The sequence below is a fragment of the Perissodus microlepis genome, chromosome 22 (assembly GCF_051167445.1).
Source record: "Perissodus microlepis isolate ML-2025 ecotype Zambia chromosome 22, ASM5116744v1, whole genome shotgun sequence".
Taxonomy (NCBI): Eukaryota; Metazoa; Chordata; class Actinopteri; order Cichliformes; family Cichlidae; genus Perissodus; species Perissodus microlepis.
Genome location: NC_140481.1, coordinates 30,632,997 through 30,655,089, shown reverse-complemented (window position 1 = coordinate 30,655,089; position 22,093 = coordinate 30,632,997). Strand labels below are relative to the sequence as shown.

The 22,093-nt window shown below is 40.2% G+C and overlaps 2 protein-coding genes and 1 long non-coding RNA gene across 5 annotated transcripts in view; 1 reads left to right on the top strand and 2 right to left on the bottom strand.

The window, feature by feature from the left end:
• LOC146363499 (chloride channel protein 1-like) overlaps positions 1 to 7,396 on the bottom strand; it is a 54,727-nt gene extending 47,331 nt beyond the window's left edge. Inside the window, exon 1 of the mRNA XM_084919745.1 lies at positions 7,268 to 7,396. Within this exon, the coding sequence (XP_084775871.1) occupies positions 7,268 to 7,318 (51 nt within the window). The 5' untranslated portion in view covers positions 7,319 to 7,396. The remainder of the gene's footprint in view (positions 1 to 7,267) is intronic.
• A 3,104-nt stretch (positions 7,397 to 10,500) lies between these two features.
• Positions 10,501 to 21,701, top strand: styk1a (serine/threonine/tyrosine kinase 1a). 2 transcript variants are annotated; one of them, XM_084920151.1, is made up of 10 exons: positions 10,501 to 10,721; positions 13,808 to 13,866; positions 17,292 to 17,549; positions 17,657 to 17,893; positions 18,075 to 18,256; positions 18,943 to 19,023; positions 19,487 to 19,695; positions 19,902 to 19,942; positions 20,476 to 20,572; positions 21,263 to 21,701. In XM_084920151.1, the coding sequence occupies exons 2-10, from the start codon at positions 13,809 to 13,811 to the stop codon at positions 21,456 to 21,458; spliced, it is 1,359 nt and encodes a 452-aa protein (XP_084776277.1). In that variant the 5' UTR covers positions 10,501 to 10,721; position 13,808; the 3' UTR covers positions 21,459 to 21,701. The 2 variants fall into 2 exon arrangements, with proteins under 2 accessions (XP_084776277.1, XP_084776278.1); XM_084920152.1 differs by lacking the exon at positions 10,501 to 10,721 and adding an exon at positions 10,752 to 11,366.
• LOC146363498 (uncharacterized) lies at positions 10,533 to 21,321 on the bottom strand. 2 transcript variants are annotated; one of them, XR_014799297.1, is made up of 5 exons: positions 21,208 to 21,321; positions 20,485 to 20,570; positions 18,156 to 18,238; positions 11,271 to 11,352; positions 10,533 to 10,585 (listed from the first exon to the last, which is right to left on the bottom strand). It is a non-coding gene; the product is annotated as an uncharacterized LOC146363498 (long non-coding RNA). The 2 variants fall into 2 exon arrangements; XR_014799296.1 differs by lacking the exons at positions 10,533 to 10,585; positions 11,271 to 11,352 and having other exon boundaries at positions 17,477 to 18,238.
• Positions 21,702 to 22,093: the final 392 nt, after the last annotated feature.

The window sequence follows — 22,093 nt, the reverse complement described above, 5'->3', positions numbered from 1 at the left end:
TATGGTTCTTCTGCTGGCAAATTACACAATAATTGCAGACAAAAGAAGATCAATGGGGGACAGACTAGCAGCTCATCATTTGATTAAGCATAAAAAAAATAACCCACTAGAAGTAAAATGTGTTTATATTCAAATATTTTGATGTGCACATGTGTGAAATTCTTTTACATGTGTTCAAAGTCCGTCCTGTCTCAAGTGCTACCAACAAATATTATATCTATATCTAAACTACATTTTCAATGTACACGGGCTGAGTTTGAACGCTGCAAAGGCTGCTTTCATAATTCTCAATTTATTCTTTCTCACATAGCCGAACAGTTTAGGACTAGTTTGGAGTGCTGTACTGAGAATTCAGCCTCTGTTTTCAGTCGCTAACTATTGTAAAATGTCATCTGATGATCGTGGCTCAAGAGTTGGGAGTTCGCCTTGTAATTGGAAGGTTGCCGGTTCGAGCCCCGGCTTGGACAGTCTCGGTCGTTGTGTCCTTGGGCAAGACACTTCACCTGTTGCCTACTGGTGGTGGTCAGAGGGCCCGGTGGCGCCAGTGTCCGGCAGCCTCGCCTCTGTCAGTGCGCCCCAGGGTGGCTGCCATCACCAGTGTGTGAATGTGTGTGTGAATGGGTGGATGACTGGATATGTAAAGCGCTTTGGGGTCCTTAGGGACTAGTAAAGCGCTATACAAATACAGGCCATTTACCATTTTTACCATCTGCTGCAAAACCAAACAGAGGGAAAGTGCATTCACTCTCTCTGTGGGAATCTCACTTCAATGAAAGAAAAGATTTTTTGTAGTTAAAACACAGAAGCAATGCAGCTGCAAGGAAAACAAAAATACTAAACTGTAAATGCAACAAACAGAGTCACATAAACTCAACGACACATAGTGTAGCCACCTTAGTGTAACTGCATACTGACAAAAAATGCTTTGGTGCACAGTCAATACGCTCATCATATTCTCTGATCTCATGTATTTACATCATGCAGCTGCAAATAAAGAGTATTTTTAGTAGTATTTTTTAATATAGTATTAAATCACAATGTAACAATTTACTAAAACTAGTATTTGAATGTAAAGTTTGACTTCACTTAATGTAATCTGAGTGTGAAACCTTTACCATGGTTTCACTCTGTTATGGTGCAAATGTGATGCAAATGTGTAAAAACCTCCCTGACAGGTGGATCAGGCCTAGTCGTCACCACAGTCATAGAGGTTGTGTATTCTTTAAATTTCATTGTCACTTCATAGATACAAAAGGCAGAGTCGATACAGAGATTCCAGCTCATTTACCCATTTACACTTGAACCATAAAAAACTCCAGCACTGCCCCACAAATACAGGACCGAGCCTCATATGTGCTTTGGTACATGAACAGCAGACAATAGCAACCCAGGAATATAAGCGACAAGCTGGTAAGTTGTCGCTTATATCACGTCCACGTGTGATCCTTTCAACGCCTTCTGATTTAGCAGGTTCACGGACAGGCCGACTGACGGATGGATGGATTTAGATACACAGACACACGTGCACATAAGGCGCTGGACATGCTGTGTGTCTGTGTGTGTTTGTGTGCATAGATGGCAGTCAATGCATGGTGAAACCTGAGCAGCATAACACACAAAGTACTATAACTGAATGCCTGCACACAGCACAGGCTCAAACAACAGAGCACAGGCTCAAACAACAGAGCACAGGCTCAAACAACAGAGCACAGGCTCAAACAACAGAGCAAGGCACGGACGTCTTGACTCAGAGCTCATGTGTTAAAAGTTAAAAGGATCACACGGTGTAGCACTCGTTTAATCTAAGCAGCATTTAAATTGGGTGAAACAAGCTTTTAAAATACAAAAGCACATTACAAAAAGATGCTTTGTGCATTCTACACAAGGAGTTTCTCATAATTTCCATAACATGCAAACAGATGGCACAAAGGAATCCTGAATTAAAATTGTTGAATCAACACTATAACAGAAAAAATGTGGACAAATTGGTTATTAGGATGACAAACAATAAAAACATTCTGAATTTAAGAGATTCAAATTTCACACATACTAATGATGTGCAAGGTTTTTGAGTCACACTTCATTTCTTGTATTTTGCTAGGAAAATGGATAAGAGGCAAATAAAGTTGGAAAAAGAGTAAAAAGAGTATACACGGCAAAAACACAGGTTGTAGAATTCCCACAAGCATGAAAGCCAATAGTTTGTATGACTGCCTTTATTCTTCAACACAGCCTGAACTCTCTCAGGCTGTGTCATATCTGAGTATTAGTGATACAGTGATGCCACACACTGACAATCCTGAGCACAACAACAAGACAAACCCAGTCACTGAGGATGAGAGCAGCATGTCTGCCTTCAATTTAGCACCCAGGAAGTGAGCTGCTTCAACAACCTCCAGTGAAGAACAAAAATATGTAAAATATGCAATAAAAGCACTCAAGTTAAACACGGAAACAACAAACAGGCTAAGAGGTGCATGAGAATATGAGGGTGAGAACTGGTCATATGCAACCAAAAGTAAACAAATGACTCAGTCGAGGACTGGCTAGCTGCATGCCATGTGACAGGAAGAGCAAACGATGGATGGACTGGTGCTCTACTGATGCAATTACATGCAGAAAATGAAAGCTTTCAGCAACTGGTTAAAAAAAACGTGATCCAAGGAAGAAGTTATGTTAGTTATTGTTTTTAAAAAAAAACCAGTGTTAAGCAGTTACTTTTACATCCAATTTTCAGGGAAAATTCTACTTGGGCCAGATTTGACTTCTGCTGTGTCATTGCTGCTACAATGTTGCTGCTGCTGACACCTTGTGGCAGTAGATTCACACTTTGCAGTATGCAATCAATAGAAATGAAGGCCTCAAAATGTTCTTTATTTATAACTTGGCATCCTTAGCCTTTTCCTCTTACTTTCCTTCTTCTCTTTCCTTCTTGAGAGCCTGAGATGATTTATGAGGCTTTGGCTCAACTGACCAACTAAAATTGTTTCTTTGCTAAGTTGTCTGTTATGTGTTGACACAACATTCATTCATCCCTTAAGTGCTTAAATGATTCATAGGCCAGTGTTAAGCGATTAACTAGAGTAAGAAAAGTAAAAGGACTAACGAAAAAGCAGCCAACGTCCAAAGACAAAGTTTGAAAGACCTTAAGAAATCCCAGAGAATTACTGCTCGAGACTACTTTTAAAAATTCCACGAACGTCTGGCTGCTTGGAAGCAAGAATCAAAGACATGAGGTGTGGTTCAAGACTTGTGCGCAGTACTGTATGTTGTCAGAAATCTGACACTGTCCCCTTTACCTCTTTCCTGTTTTCCTCTTGACCACTGAAACTCTACTCTGCACTAATCACTTGTGCCCCCTTCCTTCACTGCACCCTACTCTTATTCCTTTCTTCACCACTCTCTCTCTCTCTTTGCCGCTGAAACACTACTCTGGGCTAAATTTAGGACCAGTGTGATCCAATATTCCTCATTACACTTCCCACACCTCTCTCCTACCATCGTACATTTCAATGCCTCATCGTATTCCATGGTTTTTCCTATGTCTCACATTCATTTACTCTGTGTTCTTCTAACTGGGTCCTGTTCGCTTTGGGAATACATCGAAAGGAAGTATGAAGGGATTAAAACTGCTCCAAAACACTCAGTATATCAAAGACAGACGTACTTCTGGGTCTGAAAAGTGGGACAATTGCCAAAAAAATGCCATATTTCAAAGAGCCAACAGGGAGCGACTCTTATTAAGAAAAGACGTCCATTTTCATAACAATCAATAGAGAAATAACACTACTTCTGCACTGATTTATGAGCTCAGTAAACACTTTCTTAATGAGCTCATGGGCTCGGTGGTTAGTTTTGAGGCTCATTTAAGAAATTCTATATTTTTTTCCAAATGATATAACATTTATAGAGAATGCCATGCCAAACCTTGGCTGATTAAAAGTGTGGTTACTTTGTGATTGACAGGTCATCACCATATATGCACACAGTGTCCAGGTTTTTTAGTCAGACTGACCTCTTAACTTGGCAAATATTTTAAATGGGACAAATGCCTTTTTGATCTGTTGTTACTGCTTGTTGGCATGAAGTACCTACAGCTGGACAGTGGCAACTTAACTTCTTATAATAAAGAGTTGGTAGGGCCAGCCAGGACAGACTGGAACTGGGGCACCTATCATATGGTGGACGGGCTGTCACGTGGCGAGAGGCGTGGTACACCCTGGGCAGGTTATCAGCCTGCTGTAGGGCTAACACAAAGACAGACAACCATTCACACTCAGATTCACACCTATATCCAATTTAGAATTGGACTGTGGGAGGAAGCTGGAGAACCCAGAGAGAACCCACGCAAGCACGGAGAGAACATGCAGACTACACACAGGAAAACCAGGCCAGACGGGGGAGCAGAGATGGAGCTAGGATCTTCTTCCTGTGACACAACAGTGCTAACCACTGATTATCTATACAAATATTGCAAAAGAAACTCAATGAAATGTTCATATTTTCTGTGCATTTCATAAACAGAACAGAAAAAAGAAAATCAGGAAACCATAAATCTGATACATTTTCTGTCTCTAACCACACTGTTCTGGAAGATAATTAGAGGTTTTTTGTTCTTTTTGGATAATTTACTAATATTTTTTCCCAACTGAATTATGTCACATCATGAGCAGTCTGTACAGAGAGGGATTTATATAACAATGTGAGTTAAGCCACTATATGTCGTCATGTGCAGTCAAAGCCAACGCATATGAAGCGCTTCTAAAATAGAGGCCGGTTTAACTCCACGCATTCTCTGCATGACTGCCAGCTCTCCGGCCACATGTCCTGTTTGTAAGAAATCGCTGTCAGAGTTTTTTTATTATCAAATTTAAAAAAGGACACATAAGAAATGGGGAAGATGTTACCACAACCTGCATAGTATCCAAAAGCACAAACACACACATGACAGATTAGATAACTTTGCACTCTCTCAGGTACTCATAGGCGTACGATTTCAACAGCCATTAAATTCTATAGGTCACTCTGATCACCAGCCTTCACATTCCAGCCTCTCAACACCACTGAGGAGGGCTGCTGTATGGCTTAGTCTGTCAGAGTGATTTTTTTAATATATATTTTTTATTTGCTTTTAACTAACCATGATTTAAGCAGGAAAATGTCTCAGGAGATTAAAAAGACAGCACTGCAATCAAAGGCAGCTTCATGGACGAGTATCTTACAAGTACACAAAGTAAAAATACAGAAAGTATAAATAAAATAGACCTTCAGAAAGGTCTGAGACTGTGAGGATTTCAATCCTAATTTGATAGGCTTTAAATATTCAGCAGTGTAAAGTAAAAAAAAAAAAAAAGCTATCTCTAAAACTTGTGATGTCACTTAAATGAGTCATTATTTATGAAAGCAAAGAATGTTAATTTCCATCTAATACAGCATGAAATTGAATTCATGGATTCATCATAACAATTTTCAGTATACGGATAAGTGTACAAAGGCATATTCTCAGCAATCGTCACTCTTATGTTCCACTGTTTGTTACCTAATGAACATTTATGATGTTTAAAGATTGTTAAAACTGTTATCCTGGCAACTAAAGCCAAAAAAAGTTTAACATTTCTCTTCTTAACACACTGAAATACACTCATGTGTACCACTCGCTTCACAAACCAGTATAATGTGGCATGTATCTGTCAGTAACAGCAAGAGAGATTTCTGTTTCCCAGTTGTGTACCAGGGTTTCTAACTTTTCTTATCATTATATTATTCAATTTCATTAAAAATCAGAAATCCTTTAGAATAAATGATTCAATTAAACCATAACTATCTTTTATAGTAGCGGTCCATGGTCCGGGGCCATGCACGGGCCTTGAGGCTTGGGCGTGAAATTTATGGTTTTTATCATCATTCTGTTATCATTTTTAGCGTTAACTCGGTTTCCCTGGGTCTTTTCCTATGTGTTATGAATAAATCTTTTTTTTTTTTGTAGCGGTACTAGTTTTATTTTGTTGTATTTATCCGCAATATCTTAAAGTCCGGTCCGTGAAAATGTTGTCGGACATAAACCGGTCGGTGGCGCAAAAAAGGTTGTTTTACAGCCTGTCCGTTACATCAGAAGAAAAACAATGCACTTTTCCCCACCATGCTTTTCCTTATTTTCTGCTATATTTTCTGTTAAAGGTCCAGATACTTACATTACACAAAGCCAAATTTGAACTAAAAAGATCAGTGTATGCACAAGGGACCAGTTTTGCACGAGGAAGCTATTCATAAGAAAGTTGTCCTACAAAAAGAGGGAAGGGAGCTCGAACAGCTTGGTTCAGACAGGGGATGAACTGATGAGCTACAGCAAGGCCAAGACCTATGACATGAATCAGTGAATCAGCTATGAATCAATGACAGCCACTCTACTAAAGTCACACAATAAAAATATAGAGTGTCACTGATCCACCTCAAAAAGCGGATCTTTTGCTTATTATTGTAGATGTAAAAAAAACATTCAATAGAAATCACAAGCTAACAGTGAACAATCAGATATTAAGAAGAGAAAAACACCAACAACAAAGCAACAAACAAAAATGTTTCCAGTTCTCTCGTCTCCTAAACAACTCAACAACAAGAAAAAGAAGATTCAGAGTTGTGTAACAGAACCTCTCAAAGCTGTAATGAAAACCCGCCAGATGTTGAGAGACGCTCTTCACACTGCTTTGTCCCAAAAGACACAAGCAGCTACATGAATGCTGCAAATGCATGGTCAGGTTTCCCCTCTTTGGAAACATATGGAAAACCACCTGGGACACACACATGTACACGCACAAAACCCCCTAATACACAGAAACTGTTGACATGCAGAGTCATACACTTGTCACAGAAGCCTTTCCCACATGTGCAAAGACCAAGCAGGGCTTAAGAAGCGAGGCACAGAGAGGGTAGCAAACAGGTGGCCAGCAGAGACGGTAGGAAACAAGTAGCGAGACAGCGTCTCAGTGCGTAAGTGCATGCCCCGATCAGGGGCGAAGGAGCTGCACAGCATCTGAGCACCTGTTTGCACGCCCGTGTGTTTGACACTGCTGTTACACATCACCTTGTCACATGCTGTTCATTCACAAGGACGCAGATTAGTGTGGACGATACAGGTGCGTTATGCAGGACTCCCGCAACAAAACTGCAGACGCATGCTAGATATGAAACATCAAGGCTGGTGTAGACATGGCACAAGGACAGAGACAGACAGAGAGCGAAAGAGAAATGAAAGAGAAGGGACACTGACCAGGGTTTGCTTGTATCTAAGAGCTTTCCTTTCCGACGCATCTGCAGCCATTGACACACTGTCACTGACCCAAAAATAAACCCACCCGCTCACCGTCTGTCTCAGCAATACCAGTACTGCTGTGGACGCAAAGCCAGGACGCGCTTACACACAAACACGCACATACACTGAAAGGCATGGATTCACACCGCACACACAAACACAAATAGTTCCAGCTGGGGTTACCCCTGCAGTTCTCCAAGCTATCTGTAAAATGAACTCAAATTTAATGAGACAGACTAAATACCAAGTGAATAATATACTAACTGAACTAGTTGTTGCTCAACATTTAAAGAGCTGCAGGTCAACGAGGTCATGAAAAGGGAGAAGCTATATGCTTCTCAGCGTTTCTTTGGAGGGGATTCCTGGTCATTCAACCTTGAGTTTAGATGTTACTAATCCATCCAACAGTATTAAGAGATCTGGTTTTTTTTGTTTTTTTTAAATAAGATGCAGTTTTTAAAACATGCCACTAATTAGCCTGCTGCTAATTTTAACTGCCTAAGTCTGATTATCAGTGTTAGAGGTCAGTGCTTTGTGTTTTCAGTGCTAAAGAACAGGTGGCGAATGCTAAATAGTTTAATTTGTTTCGTTGTTATGCAAATTATGTGAAAACATGCACAATAACAACGTGTCTTTTCAAAACTCAGACGAAAGAAAAGCAAAACTCTTCGATCTGTTAGCTCCTTACATGGAGACTGTTTAAGCACAGAAATTCAAAATGAACCCTTTCAGCAGGAAGGGACCAAAAGAGAACTTCTCACAGAATCTGGAAAGATAAATTGTCTCATGTGTTAATCAGCAGTAACCACAGTCCAGTATGGTTTATGGCTGATCCCTGTAGAGCCTTATAAAGGCTGAACTGGTTTGCTCTGCTCTCCAGTCACACATGAAACTGGGTTATTCAAACTGGAATGAGGAAATAAACACTGGGAAATTTGTTTCTTTACAAATGAAACACTTTAAAAGAAAGAAAAACTGGCTCAAAGACCTGTTAGAATGAAAATGAGGAACAAGTGAGTTTGTTAGGCATGCCTGTAAACCTGATTGCCAATGCAAATATCTAAACTGTGAGTTTCATGGCAGCAACTCGGTGCATTCAGGCAGTGACCAAGATGACCAGCTCTGGGTGAAAAATACCCTGCTGATGTCAGAAAACATGCCCAGACTGGTTCAAGTTGACAGGAGAGCAACAAGAGCTCAAATAACCATTTGTTACAACAAAGGTAAGCAAGTATTTAACCAGGGAGCACAGCTACAGCTGCAGACCACACGGTACCATTCCCGTCAGCTAAGAACAGGAAACTCATACAATTCATATAGGCTCACCAAAACTGGACAATAGAAGATTAGAAAACACATTGGAGATTCACATGATCTATGCTGTGGAAAACTGATGCAGTTCTGAAGGTAAATGGGGGTCTAATGCAGTACTAGCAAGGTGCACCTAAAGTGCAGATGAGTGTATGTCTACATTTTTAAAAATATTAGCCATTGCTGCTATAATTTCTCTCTGCGTGATCCCTGTGACGCACTGCCAACCTGTCCAGCTCTACGACAACAGGGACAGACTCCAGGCCTCCTGGGACCCTAACTTGGATAAGCAATTAAGAAAATGGATGCAGGGGCATTACCCTTGTAATGATCAGGTGTACATAATAATATGCTTACCACAGCATTCTGTTTTGTGTACATGTAGCTGCTTTTCTTAGAGCGTGTATGTCAGGCTACAGCAGAGGTTACAGCATGTGGGGTGTAATATTTAATGCTGTGTTACAAATCAAGCTTCAGACAGTGAAGTAATCTACTTTCAAACACACATTTGCAGAATTCAAATGCATACTACAGGTGGAAAACAAAGAAATAGTCACTGAAGCAACAGATGGGCGGCCTAACAGAACAATAATCATGATTAAGCAAAACCTCAGAAATGTAAACAATATCAAAAGTTCTTTCTCAGAACAGAAGCAGCTAAAAGAAACACACAGAACAACACAATCAAAAACCTTTAAACAACTCAAGCAAAACATAAAATCTTTGCTTGTTGTCTTAAACATAAAAAAGCCTAAACAGCAACAACATACTCTGAGGTGTGGCACAGAATATGTAGTGCTGGTTACCTCTGTGTTGCCCTGATGAACTTGTGCAGGTTGAAACCAGAGACAGCAGTGCAGTGAGAGCACCAGGACAGATTTCCATGATGGTTGAAACCAAAACAGCCACGGCAGTTTCACCGTGCTCCTAAAGGAAGATAAAAGTGGAAAATCAAGAAGGATTAAACCTGTGGCCTTCAATAGCAAGGCCACTACAATGACACTTCACACAGGCTTTCACACAAAAGCTACAAATATTCGAGTGTGTCTTGGATATGTTTGTTCCTACTGAGACTTCAGGCCTCTTCAAAATGGATCTGCATGTGGTTTACTTTGCTCAACTTTTTGTTTCATCTGAAGTGTAGGCCTAAAGAAAAACAAAAAGGAAATGTCACAAATTAATACCAGAATAGTCCACCTATTCGCTCTAATTACAGCTGCTAAACCAGGATTTGTGTTGGAAGGGTTAAATTAACTCCCCAGTGTGCATCTTTGCATTAGTCCAGCAGAAGCACTGGTGAGAAAGCTCTGCTGTGTTTTGTGCTTGGACCACACAGAATGGATCATATGGGACAGACACAGCTGCTTTAACAAGTGCAAACTAACCACACTTGATCACACCTTTCCAAACAGAGTGGAAAGGTGTGATCAAGTTGAGAGTTGCCTGTTTAATATGTAAATAAATCTCAGTACTGCAGTATAGTGGAGGAATCATTATTTATTCAGCTACGATAGTTGGACAGGTGCACCGTTTGAGTTTTCACTGTCTGTGTATATTCAACAACTACTACATTTAACTGCAGGCCAAGTCTGCAATTAAACAGACTGTTTGCTATGCAGTCCAGTTTTTCTGCAGCTGATGGAATAAAAGTTATTACGCATTTCCACCCACTGGAAAACTCCAAGTTTGTCAGCTAATAAATCCACCCAGCTGACACACATACACAAACACAGAGAGAAACATGAGCAGTGACACACAAAAACAAATACAACACTGACTGCAGACTATGTGCAGGTGATAAAGCTGAGAAAGAAAAAGTGTCGGTGGTGGGTGTGGCTAACCTGAGACAGAGAGACTGAGAGAGAAAGACTGGAGAAAAGTCACAAGTGAGAGAACTGAAACACAGATCCTACCTTCACTGATGTCTTCAATGGAAATGTGTCTGTGTGTGGATTTCTCTCCATACTTCAGGAAACCATGAAAACGGAGGATTTGTATTTGTTTCGTAGCTTATATGGGACTAAAGACAAAACTACATGCTTTGGATACAAGAAGCATCCAGAATCTGATACATACACAGCACCACAGAGTCAACCAGCAGGTAAGATTCAAATATATACATGTCAGACTAACATACTAAATAAAATTAAATGATATTAAACAGTGGTCAGATTTTTAATTTGAGGCGTGATTTCTCTTTCCTTTTAAATTGAAGACTGAACAAGAAGTTTCACATCACTGTAAATTTAGTACACCGGCTACGTGTTCTGATGCCTTAATTTTGTGCACTAGCATTTGCACATATGTGTGTGTGTCTTAAAATTTTCCCTGTTTGTTCTCACTGTGCATGTGTGTATAGAGAGATGGCAGAGCCTTTTGTTGTGCGTGCAGGCATGTTTTGGTTTTGGTGCGTGTGACTATGACAGAACAATGCAGACAAACTGGTTTAGTGACACTGACACAAGTTAGAGAGACTGTGCGTGTACGCATATGTGTGCATGCATGTTCTGCCTTTTTCAAAATGCTTACCACATACCAGTGTGTCTCTGTAAGGGTGTGCGTGCATGTGTCACAGCGGCAGTCAGTCAGTAATAAGCTGTGATGGATGAGGATGACATTTCATTTACAGAACCTGAACAAACACACGTACCTTTAGATTAGTCGCAGTTGATGGTTTTGATCCCATTGCTTCACCACGGCAGCCTGTGGTGCTGAAACTGCTGTTTGAATGACTGAAAAGAAAAAGGTAGGTATGAATGTTATTTTTAACCAACATTATTTGACTTAGAAGACTTTAAAGGAAACGTCTCAAACAATCCTCTCCATTCAGAAATACATTCAATATGGTGACATGAAGTACTGGTTTATATTAACAAGTCATACTGTACAACTCATTTGAGATGTTAACAACTTCATACATATCACGATTGAGAGCCGCACTATGATGTAAACATCATACACTTAGTGTTTGTAGTATCTCTGCTCACAGGATCGTTGATCCTTTTTTCATATTTATATTTTTAGCATTTTTGTGCTTGTCTGTGAAGGTTCTCAGTCATCCAGGTCATCGTAGTCAAAGGAGCTTGCAAAGAAAAGCGTCTGGACTTCTTTAAGTTGCTTGAAGACGTTTCACCTCTCATCCGAGAAGCTTCTTCAGTTCTAAGGTCAAATGGTGGGGAGTCCCAGATTTAAACCTAGTGGGAGTATCCCCCCACAGAGGGACAAAAGGACCCCCTGATGATCCTCTAATCGCCTGAGCCAAGGTGTGAAAGGAGGTTTAAATCTGGGACTCCCCACCATTTGACCTTAGAACTGAAGAAGCTTCTCGGATGAGAGGTGAAACGTCTTCAAGCAACTTAAAGAAGTCCAGACGCTTTTCTTTGTGAGCTCCTTTGACCATTTTTGTGCTTCTTCGAAAGAAAACAAAGTAACTATCAGATGATTTGTATGGCGCAGTCTTCTCTGACAGCTTCAGACTCATGAACAAAGCTTTTCTGGTTACCAAGTGATGCCACTGACCCCCCAACCACACATTGGAAACTCTTGATCCAATAGTTTGCAGATAGAAACCAAACCAGAAACAAAACTGTAGCTTGAAGTTAAGGTCAGCAATCTAAAAACAGTCTCAGCAGTGTTCAAAAGTCTGTTTTATGGCACTACTGAGAAAACCATGAGACTAATTTCATAAATTTATATAACAACAACCATAATTACGGACAACTGTTGAAATTTTAAGCAATTTAACATAAGCTGATTTATGTTCGTCTGCTACAAACAGGATTATTCAAACTTGTTGAACGAGGTTGTGTTTTTGGAATAACCTGTTTTAAGCATCTCTCTGCAGAAAAAAGTCTTTGTTTCCAATATCGTGACCTGAGTGACTTTAATCCCCGAGTCATGTGATTAGGTTTTATTTGCTTAATGACTTTATCGCGCTCTCATCTGAGTAAATAATGCTGCTCTTCTTGTGATCACCTGAACATCAGGTGCCAAGTGTGAAACACGCATGTCTATATTTGCTAAACAAGTTAAACAAACAGGAGAGGGTGCTTCCCTGAGAAGAAAAAGGTTGTAGAAGTGTGTGTCTGAATCCCACATGGTCCATTTATGACCCAATAGCACTGTAATCGTACTGGGAATGAACAGCCATCACATGCAAATACACGCAGTCAAACGTGCTTGGGAGACATTTGCAGACACATATACTGCAAATGTTTTCATTCAGATCTCCCATTTCCTCTTTAGTGTTGTGCTTTACATCAGTGTTTGTTTTCCTATTTTTTTCCTTCACTGTCAACTTTTAAAACACGTTTTAAAACCCATTTTTATTCTTTGGCTTTTGGCCTCAGCGGGACACGGTTTCTTGTAATTAAATGAATTATTAACTAATTAGTTATTTTACTTTTTTCCTTTATTTAGTTTTTATTTGTACCTTAAGTAATTTTATTATTTAGTTCCAATGGACAGCACTTTGCATCCGTTGTGGTTTCTTTTAAAGTGCTTTATAAATAAAGATGACGATGATGATTTTTCTTGTACAGAGCCACCTTCAGATGAATAATATTTGAAAAACTCTGGTTTTAATAAAATGTTCAGGGTGGCTGTGGCTACAATGTAGCTGCCATCACCAGTGTGTGAATGTGTGTGTGAATGGGTGGATGACTGAATGTGTAAAGCGCTTTGGGGTCCTTAGGGACTAGTAAAGCAAATACACAATACAGGCCATTTACCATTTCAAATTAAAGACGTTTTTTATATCACCTGTGTGACTGAAGAAGTTCAACCGTCTGCTGTACGTCACGAGGCTTTTATGGGTTTCGGGTCACTGCTAGTTGATGGCTATAATGACATCTGCTCTCTCCATTATCGTTGTAACCAATAGCTGGTCAGCACCACACGTCTCACCAAGCACATTTGCTCTGTTAGTCCAGATTAAAAGGTCACTGCTAATATTTGTAATGTGAATCTAGATGGAATAAAAGGCCAAAGTCAATATTGAATTGATTTGCTAATGTTGATCACTAACAGTCTGTATGTCTGGGGGTGTGTGTCCTGCTGGACTGAACTTCACTGTTCATACAGTCACTAGCTGAGTGACTGTGTAAACTGTGAGGATTTCAGGTTGCTGCTGAGCACAGATCTCTAGCTCATAGTAACGTTGATCTGTGTTCTGCTTTCCCTCTCCAGCATGTCATCATCCAACTCTACAAACGTTGCTGTGTGTGCATCGAACGACACCCTGTGCAGTAAGTGCTCTAATCCTACTTATTTCTTTCCTTTGCTTCCTCCTTGAACAATCTCTCCCACCTGGACCTTTCAGTTCTTCTCTTGGGCGATCACATAGACGCTTCTATTAAGCTTATGTGACCTTATAAATTATTCTACTCCAGACATCTTGTTTATTATGAACTTTTGACTTTAATGACACCAACTTAACAGCTTATCTTGTACTTGATTGAGTTGAAACCTGAAACTCAGTATCTAAGAAACCCAAAGCTTAATGTGCATCTAAATGGTTTTTTCATGTGTTTGATCACATTTTCTGCTCCTTTTCAGCCCAGTCACAAATTTTGGAAATCTATTGCAAATATGAACATCTACTCTATCTATTCACTGGCCACTTTATTAGGCATGCCTTGTTAGTCCTGTATTGAACCCCATTTTTCCTTTAGAACAGCCTCAGTTCTTCGAGGCAAAGATTCAACAAAGCGCTCTTCAGAGATTTTGCTCCATATTGACATGACAGCATCAGGCTGCAGATTTACTGACTGCATGTTCATGATCCCAGTAGTGCTCTATTGTCTGGTGGCTGTGGAGAGCATTTCAATACACTGAACTAATTTGAGATGATCTGAGTTTTGTCACATGGTGCATTATCCTGCTCAAAGCAGCCGTCAGAAGAAGAGTACACTGTTTTTAAATGGATGGAGATGGTCAGCAGCAATACTCTGGCAGGCTGTAGAATTTAAGTGATGCTCAGCTGGTACTAAGGGCCTGATCAGTTTGGCAAGAAAATATCCCCACACCATGACACTAGCATCAGAGGCCTGAACCATTAATACACGGCAGGCTAGATGCATGCTTTCATGGTCTTTATGCCAAATTCTGATCGTACCATCTGAATGTTGCAGCAGAAATCAAGACTGATCAGACCAGGCAACATCTTTCCAATTTTCTATTACCAAGTTTTGGTAAGCCCAGGTTAACTGTAGCCTCAGTTTTCTGTTTTTAGCTGCAGTCTTCTGCATATCAGTAGTTCCTGACATATTCAGACCAGCCTGTCTGGCATCAATGACCACATGTTCACTCGCCCATGCTCATGCCCCGGTGCTCAGTTTGAACATCACAACACCTGAGTGCACACACTATCTGTGTTAACAAGCAGTTGAACGTGTGAATATACTTTTCATCACATAGTAACTGGGTCAACATTTGATGTACGGGCAAATGATTGCAATCTATTCTGTTTACACAGCGTTCCAACTTACTGGAAACAGGTTTGAAGAGTGATTTTGGTAATTTGGTCATGTGATGTGTGGAGACAGAAAGAAGTTATTTATGGGTGGTGACTCATCAATACTGCTGGAAATTCTGTGCGATCTCACAGTTCATTACTGGACAAGAATGTATTTTTTCTTTTTTTAAACCACAGATTATATATTTTTTTGCTCACTGTTTTTTAGAGCCTACCATAATGTTCTGTGTTTCCTTAACTTTCTATGGTCAAGTCCTGTGGTTTTATCTCCAACTACTCAAACAGAAGAAATAAAATGCAGTCCTTTCTTGTAGATTCAGTTCAATTCAGGTTCATTTATACAACAATAAATCACAACAACAGGGACTTAAAGGCACTTTATACTACAAGGTAAAGACACTAGAGCGTTCTGGAGGAAGCCCTGACAATAAAATAACCCCCCACCCCCCCATAAGCAAGCACTCTGTGATGGTTGGAAGGAAAAACTCCCTTTTATCAGGAAGCAACCCCAGCATAACCAGGCTCAGGCAGGGCAGCCACCTGGCTGTTCAGATAAATAAAATAAAATGCAAAAAACCCTCTGACAAAACCTCAGAGACTTTCCATATGAGCTCAGTCTTTGTTTGACTCTCAATAGAACAGAATGAGAACGGGGCGATGTGATGGGTTGGTAAACATGGAAATGGTAAAAGCTCAAGCTAATACAAACACTTTAATGAAAATGACAGGAAATGATTTATGGTACTCTGTAAGGCTCTCACCACACCTAAGAATGTAATAGAGACTACATGTACCAGTAGTTTTACATTCCAGTTTGCTCTTTCTAAAGGTTAAAGCAGGTGGAAAAAGCAGGTAGAGCTTAAACAGTGAAAACATCAGTGGAAGGCTGAGCCCCCAAATCTAATACATGAATGCCAAACAACATAAAAAAAAAAAAGGGCAGGGCTTTTGAAAGCTCTGCAGATCTATTGTAGTACGAGAAAAAACAAACAAGGCTTAAGCTCAAGATTTCAACATCAGCTGTGATGGATTAATGATTACTACAGTTAACGATCACTGTATTGATGTTATATGTGAGTTAAAAAGGAAGGGAGTGGAGCCAGAGCTAAAATTAAAGATCTGACGCAATCAACTAGCTCAATAACGAGCTGAATTTCTCACAGCTATCAAAATTAATTAGTTCATTAGCTCTAATCAAAATGCATGCACTCAAAGAATGCATGCTCTTTGAACTTTCCAGATGCCACAGAGTGACTCATTCCAGTTAGTCAAACCAGTTTTACTATCTAACCACAGCCCGATGTGACAGTATAGCAGGAGACTTGCCTTTTACACTTCACTTGCCATCTATGGTGTATCAATACCAATATAGCAGGATGATGTCATCGAGGTGGAAAATCCCCACACTCTGATTGTGAAAATTGTATTACTTTAGTTCAGCTGACCCTGGCTCTTCCACTGTTAGGTTTTCATATCTGCTAGATCAGTGACAATTAGTCCTGGTTGTGCTCCGGAGGTCTGCTGAACAACAACTTAAAGCAGGTGGAGAATTGATTTACAAGCTTCTACACCAGACTCACCGAGGCTGCAGACTAGAACCATGACTGCTGCTGCCAGCAGCAAATTCATAAAAAGGTTTATTTTTATCATACTGGGAATGAACAGGTATTGTGGGAAAGGTCCTGCCTTTCCCACAATACCTGCTTGACCCCACTAAAGAATCCAGATCTGTGGGAAACGCTGTTGGTTATCAGCCAGTTAGGCCAGCAATAGAAAGCAAAGCCAAAACACAACAACCACATTACTCTATGCCTACATGCCCTGAAATAATGTAACCTCATTATCATATCAGGGATAAATGAAGTGCCCAAGCTTTGTTTTCCACTTCCCAAGCTTCTATCTTTAAAATAGACAGATCGATGGTGAAAGCCGCTTCGTCAAATTACAGTCTTGTTTAGCTGAATACCAACGTTTCACGTAGGCGTAAATGGAAAATGATGCACTGTCTAGGTAGACTTTTCTATCAGCAGGAGGTGTAACAGCCAACATACTTAACCTGTTAACATGCCCTGAGCTTAACAGCAAAAATAAACCCGCACACCCTCTTCCACAGTGCAACGAGGAAACTGCAAGTCTAATAAACAAGTGCATATCCGACCTGAAATTTACACATGAACTCCTGTGTTTCCCTCTAAGCGATAAAGGAACATCAGGTGGAAGTTATTATCGTCCCCGCGCTGCTGCTCTTCGGCACCCTGGTCACCTTAGTGCCCCTGTTTATACTGAGGTATTGCTGTGATCGTAATCGGACACGGGTCAAAACGGCCCAGCACTACCACAGCTCATCACACAGACAGACAGAGAGGCATCACCACCAACAACATAGCACCAACCACCACCACAGTCATCGCACCAAGCACCAAAATCACAGATCTCATCTGCAGGGCATTGATGGTGAGCCAGCATGCAGAAGTCTCTTTGTGCACATTTAATTAATATTTTAACTTTTTTCATCTTTACATGCACATCTGCTTAATGTCCACTGTTCTTTCCTTAAACAGCGCCCCCTGGCATCAACCCACTGGAACATGAAGAGCTGCCAATGTCTGTTACACAAGTGCGGCAGAATGTCAGGCCAACGATGGCTGTAGCACCACAGAGGTCCACAGAAAGGCATCATGAAGCCTTCAGCCAGGTTGCTGCACTGCCGCAGACTTTCTCCATCCACCCTAATGACACAGTCAACTTCTACAGAGCACGCACGGACAACAAGAACGTCGTGCTGAGGGTGCTGAAAGGTAAACTGAGCTGCTTGAAGGTCTGTTTTGGTTTTGCAAAGGATACCTGCAAACTGGCTTACAAACAAGGGTTTTCCATTTTTTGTGTCCAAAATGCTTTTCAAAGTCAAAAATGATAAATTATTGACAGTAACTGGAAATGTTGAGTTTAACTATGTTATCAAATATTTTTTTTTCCCAGAAACAGCCACCAGCAGTGAGAAACAGAAGTTTTTGGGGTTTGCTTCCTTTGTGTCTGGATTGGGGCCGCATCCCTTCATACCTGCGCTGCTCGGCGTTATGTCAGCGCAGTCGCCTTTAGTCATGGTGGTGGAAGAGCTACAGCAGAGAGACCTGCTGGGCTTCCTGTGGAGATGCAGACAGGTAGAGCAACCTATTAGCTATTCATGACGCTGAGCATGCTCTGGGAGTAAAGTTTACAGTGTAGTAACAAGAATTGCAACAGTGCATGCAAAGTAAAAGGATCAATAACACAATTAAATATAAAACAATAACATAGTATTTAGTTCCAAATTATAATGTAATGGTTTCTCAAGTTTAAAATTGCTAATTGAGCAACAAAACAAGAAAAATAAATTAAACTGCTAAATTGGAAGTCACAGTTTAATGGTAAAATACATCATTCAACCCAAGAGTTTGGCTGAAAAACCTTTTGAGGTTAAACATAAAAAACACTATATACCAACTAAACATAGTAAACGGGATAAATACAATATTAATCACATATTATATAGAAGGATAATGTTTAGCTTATGAACTCTAAACTTAATCGTGACTGAAGTAATTACAGCCATTTGCCTGTGAGGGGCAGTATAGTGCAACGTAAGCTGTTTCTGAAAAGATTTGAGTAACCTGACAGTTACAGTGTGTCCTCGTCTATTGGTGTACGGTTTAGGATAGGAGCTAATTATGAACATCCATAAAGAGAGAGGAAAGATCTCAGAGCTTTTTGTCAAAGTGAATACTCACTAAGACTGATTGTTTATAATAACATGTCTACTTTCTGAATGTATCGAGTCTGACACATTTACACCTTTCTCCCACTGAAGGATAACTCAGGTTTACAGCCTTCTTGTGACATGACAGAGAAGAGGATCGTCACCATGGCAGCACAAGTGGCCTCTGCTCTGGTTGGTTAAACAGCTGTCTGCCCTTCCAACAGTCTGCTTCACGATCTTTGAGCGAACTACGTCCCAAGAAAACTTTATTTGTAAAGCACTTTAAAAACAGCAACTACAACTGTGGATTCAGTGACAGCATAAATACAGTATAAATTATTACACACAGTGCAAAACAAATATATCTGAGATGCATTCATAAGAACAAGAAAACACATATTTGTGCCAAAAACTTGTTCAAACTAAAAAAATTACATAGAAATCACATATTTACACCCAAATTTGAGCCGGCACACTGGACTTCACTGAGAAATCAGAAGTTAACCAAGCAAACATTCAGCCCCTAAGCGCTGGATGTTAATGTTGTGAAGTCTGGCTTATGGTTTTATTTCTTTTATTTATGTATTTGTAGTAATGGACATCTCCTAAAGGCCCTCGTGCTCACTAACTCTGAAATTGTCTGAACATCTTCTAGGACTACCTGCACAGTCAGAACTGTATCCATGGCAACGTGGGAGCTCGCAGCGTTCTGGTTGGTGGAGACATGACAGCTAAGCTGTGGGGGTTCGGCCCGGCCTACCGCAGGAGAACCAAGGGCAGTTCAACGGGAGAAGATACAGTGACTAAGAAGTGGCAGGCGCCTGAAGTGTTAGCCATGAGACCCATCACTAAGAGCAGCGACGTGTGAGTGTCCTCTGTGAGAATAAAGGATGTCGCTAAGATCCCCGTCAATGGACAGAGTTGTCAAAGGCTGATTCATGTCCCAGTCCATCCCTGGATGCTAGAAGTCCAAACTATTGCACTGACAGCACATTTCGCTGTGTTTACACTCAGTAAGGTAAAAGTAAGAGCAAGAAAACTGACATGCCATTCTTGAACTTTTCTAACAGATGGTCTTTTGGCATCCTCATCTATGAAATGGTCACATTAGGTAAGTATCCTTCTTTCTTTTTTTTTAAAGAAAAAAGAAAATTAAAGGGTGATGAAATTCCCCATTAGTTCTGTGACATGTAAGGATTTTATAGTCTCTCTCCTTTTACTGGAGTTTTGGGTGGACAGATATTTTCTAAATCTGCTATACAAGTGTGTTTCTCATAATTCAATACTGGTGTTATGCTAAAAAAGTGATTTCCCATATTTAGACTTCTATAAATGACTTTCTGGCCTATAATGTATGAAACATATGTGTGTCCCCCATGAATGATAAAGTCACCTTAAAACACAGACAACATTCCTGTAGGGGCCAAAAAGGACTGGAAAACAGTCCTTTTTGCAAAAACAGTTATTTTAAGAATAGATAAATGTATTAAACTAAATTTATTTATAATTCCTGTTCACTAAAGTCTCTTGATCAATACACACATTAAAAAACCCAAACAATGGAAATCACTTTTCTGGCACAACACTGGCTGACATGGTCAGTGAGTGTGCTCTGTGACAAGATTGCATACTCTAACCTTTCAGGTGACCCACCATTTGCTCAGGTCTCGTCGTCTGAACTTCTGCAGCATCTCCAAAGAGGGAGTCACCTCAAACGACCGGACACCTGCTCCAACTCACTGTAAGAGCAACAGCAGACCAGCAGTTTGCATCACTCACTAATCATCAGCTTATACAAAGATGTCTAACCTTTAGCCCGTGACTGTTTAGGAGACGTTTCTGAGCTTTGTTTCCCCCCATGTGGGTTGAAAAAAAGAATCCAACAGAATCCAGTCTTTTCCTTCAGGTGTGCCTACACTAGGCTGCCTCCACCTACCCACCCTTACACCATCAATCAGCAAATTAATTAATTTTTTATTAAAACTACTTTCAGTGCATCTTCTTTTACAGTCTCACACGTCTGAACAGTCAGCGTTAGGGTCTGCTTGGTAAACTTTGGCTTTATACTAATAATCAGAAGCAGAACCTGAATGTTTTAGCCATGTATCATTCATACTTTTTCTACAATATTTGCATATTTTGCATCATTGTAGCCTTTTAACAATGTTTTTTAACGTTTTCTATGGTCATTGAATCTATTTCCATTTAGGTTAAACATTTCAGTTAATCTTTAGGGATAATTTATCCCTACAGACACGATGCTTTTACCTGCTTCTTCCAGTTTTACTAGCTTGTGGTCACACTTCTTTCCTTTTTTGTTACCTATTTTCCGACGTCTCAGTGGAAATATTATTGGTAGCTATCAGTTTTTCATACCAGTATTCGTATGCATACGGTTTCACAGTTTTTTTCTGTTTTCACGCTGGTGTAGGTACTCCATTATCAGGTCATGCTGCCACTTCAAGGCCAAGAGCCGGCTCTCCACGTCGGAGCTGATTAGAATGCTGAAAGCCGGGGAGAGCTCAGCCAATGGGAGGACAGCTCTCAGAGTGACTGAGCCATTCATATTCGAGAACTACTTGAGAGAGGCGGGGTTTGCAGAAGCGTACAACTATGCTGTGCTCTGATTGGCTGGTTGTCATCAGAGGTGGTGGCACGCCGATTTTCATGAAGGACCGAGGACTGGTGCAACATTAAGAACTCTCGCAGAAACGTGCACATTATAATTGTTGTTTATAACGTTTTTGTATTTGGTGTATTGTAAGAAAACGTGCATGGCACAAACACTTTATATTTTAAAGAATAATATATTCAGTGTAAAAAATACATTTACTCTGTCAAAATTATTGTCAAGAGATATAAAAATATTTTTTTTTTTTTAAAAATGTAATGCATGCTTTAATTTTATCGATGAAGCCAGCTCCTACTTGATCTCTAGATTAAACCCCTGACCTGTAGTGGTGCAAAGGATGCAAAAAGACTAGCACAAAACTGCCACTGATATAGGAGGCATGTGTGACCAGCACAAGAAAAAAAAAAGAGGTGTACATAGAGTTATTGTTGCTTTATTTAAGTCATCCACCTGGAAACTGGAGTCTGGTGCATGTGTTCCTGATTGAGAGGTGTGCTAAAACAGGCAGCTGTGGCCAGTTTGTGTTTCTTAGACCTCACCTCTGCTAACTGGAGTCAGTGCCGTGGACCTCACAACTGTTTTTGTACTGTGGATGTGCCCACAATCTTTATTTGTTTTTTTTAAATTGAA

Bases quoted from the DNA above. Each gene is read 5' to 3' on its own strand.
- styk1a (XM_084920151.1), top strand. From the start codon at position 13,809: ATGTCATCATCCAACTCTACAAACGTTGCTGTGTGTGCATCGAACGAC. The intron at 17,550-17,656 runs GTGAGCCAGCAT...TTCCTTAAACAG, and splicing joins TCATCTGCAGGGCATTGATG to CGCCCCCTGGCATCAACCCA. The intron at 17,894-18,074 runs GTAAACTGAGCT...TTTTTTTCCCAG, and splicing joins CGTGCTGAGGGTGCTGAAAG to AAACAGCCACCAGCAGTGAG.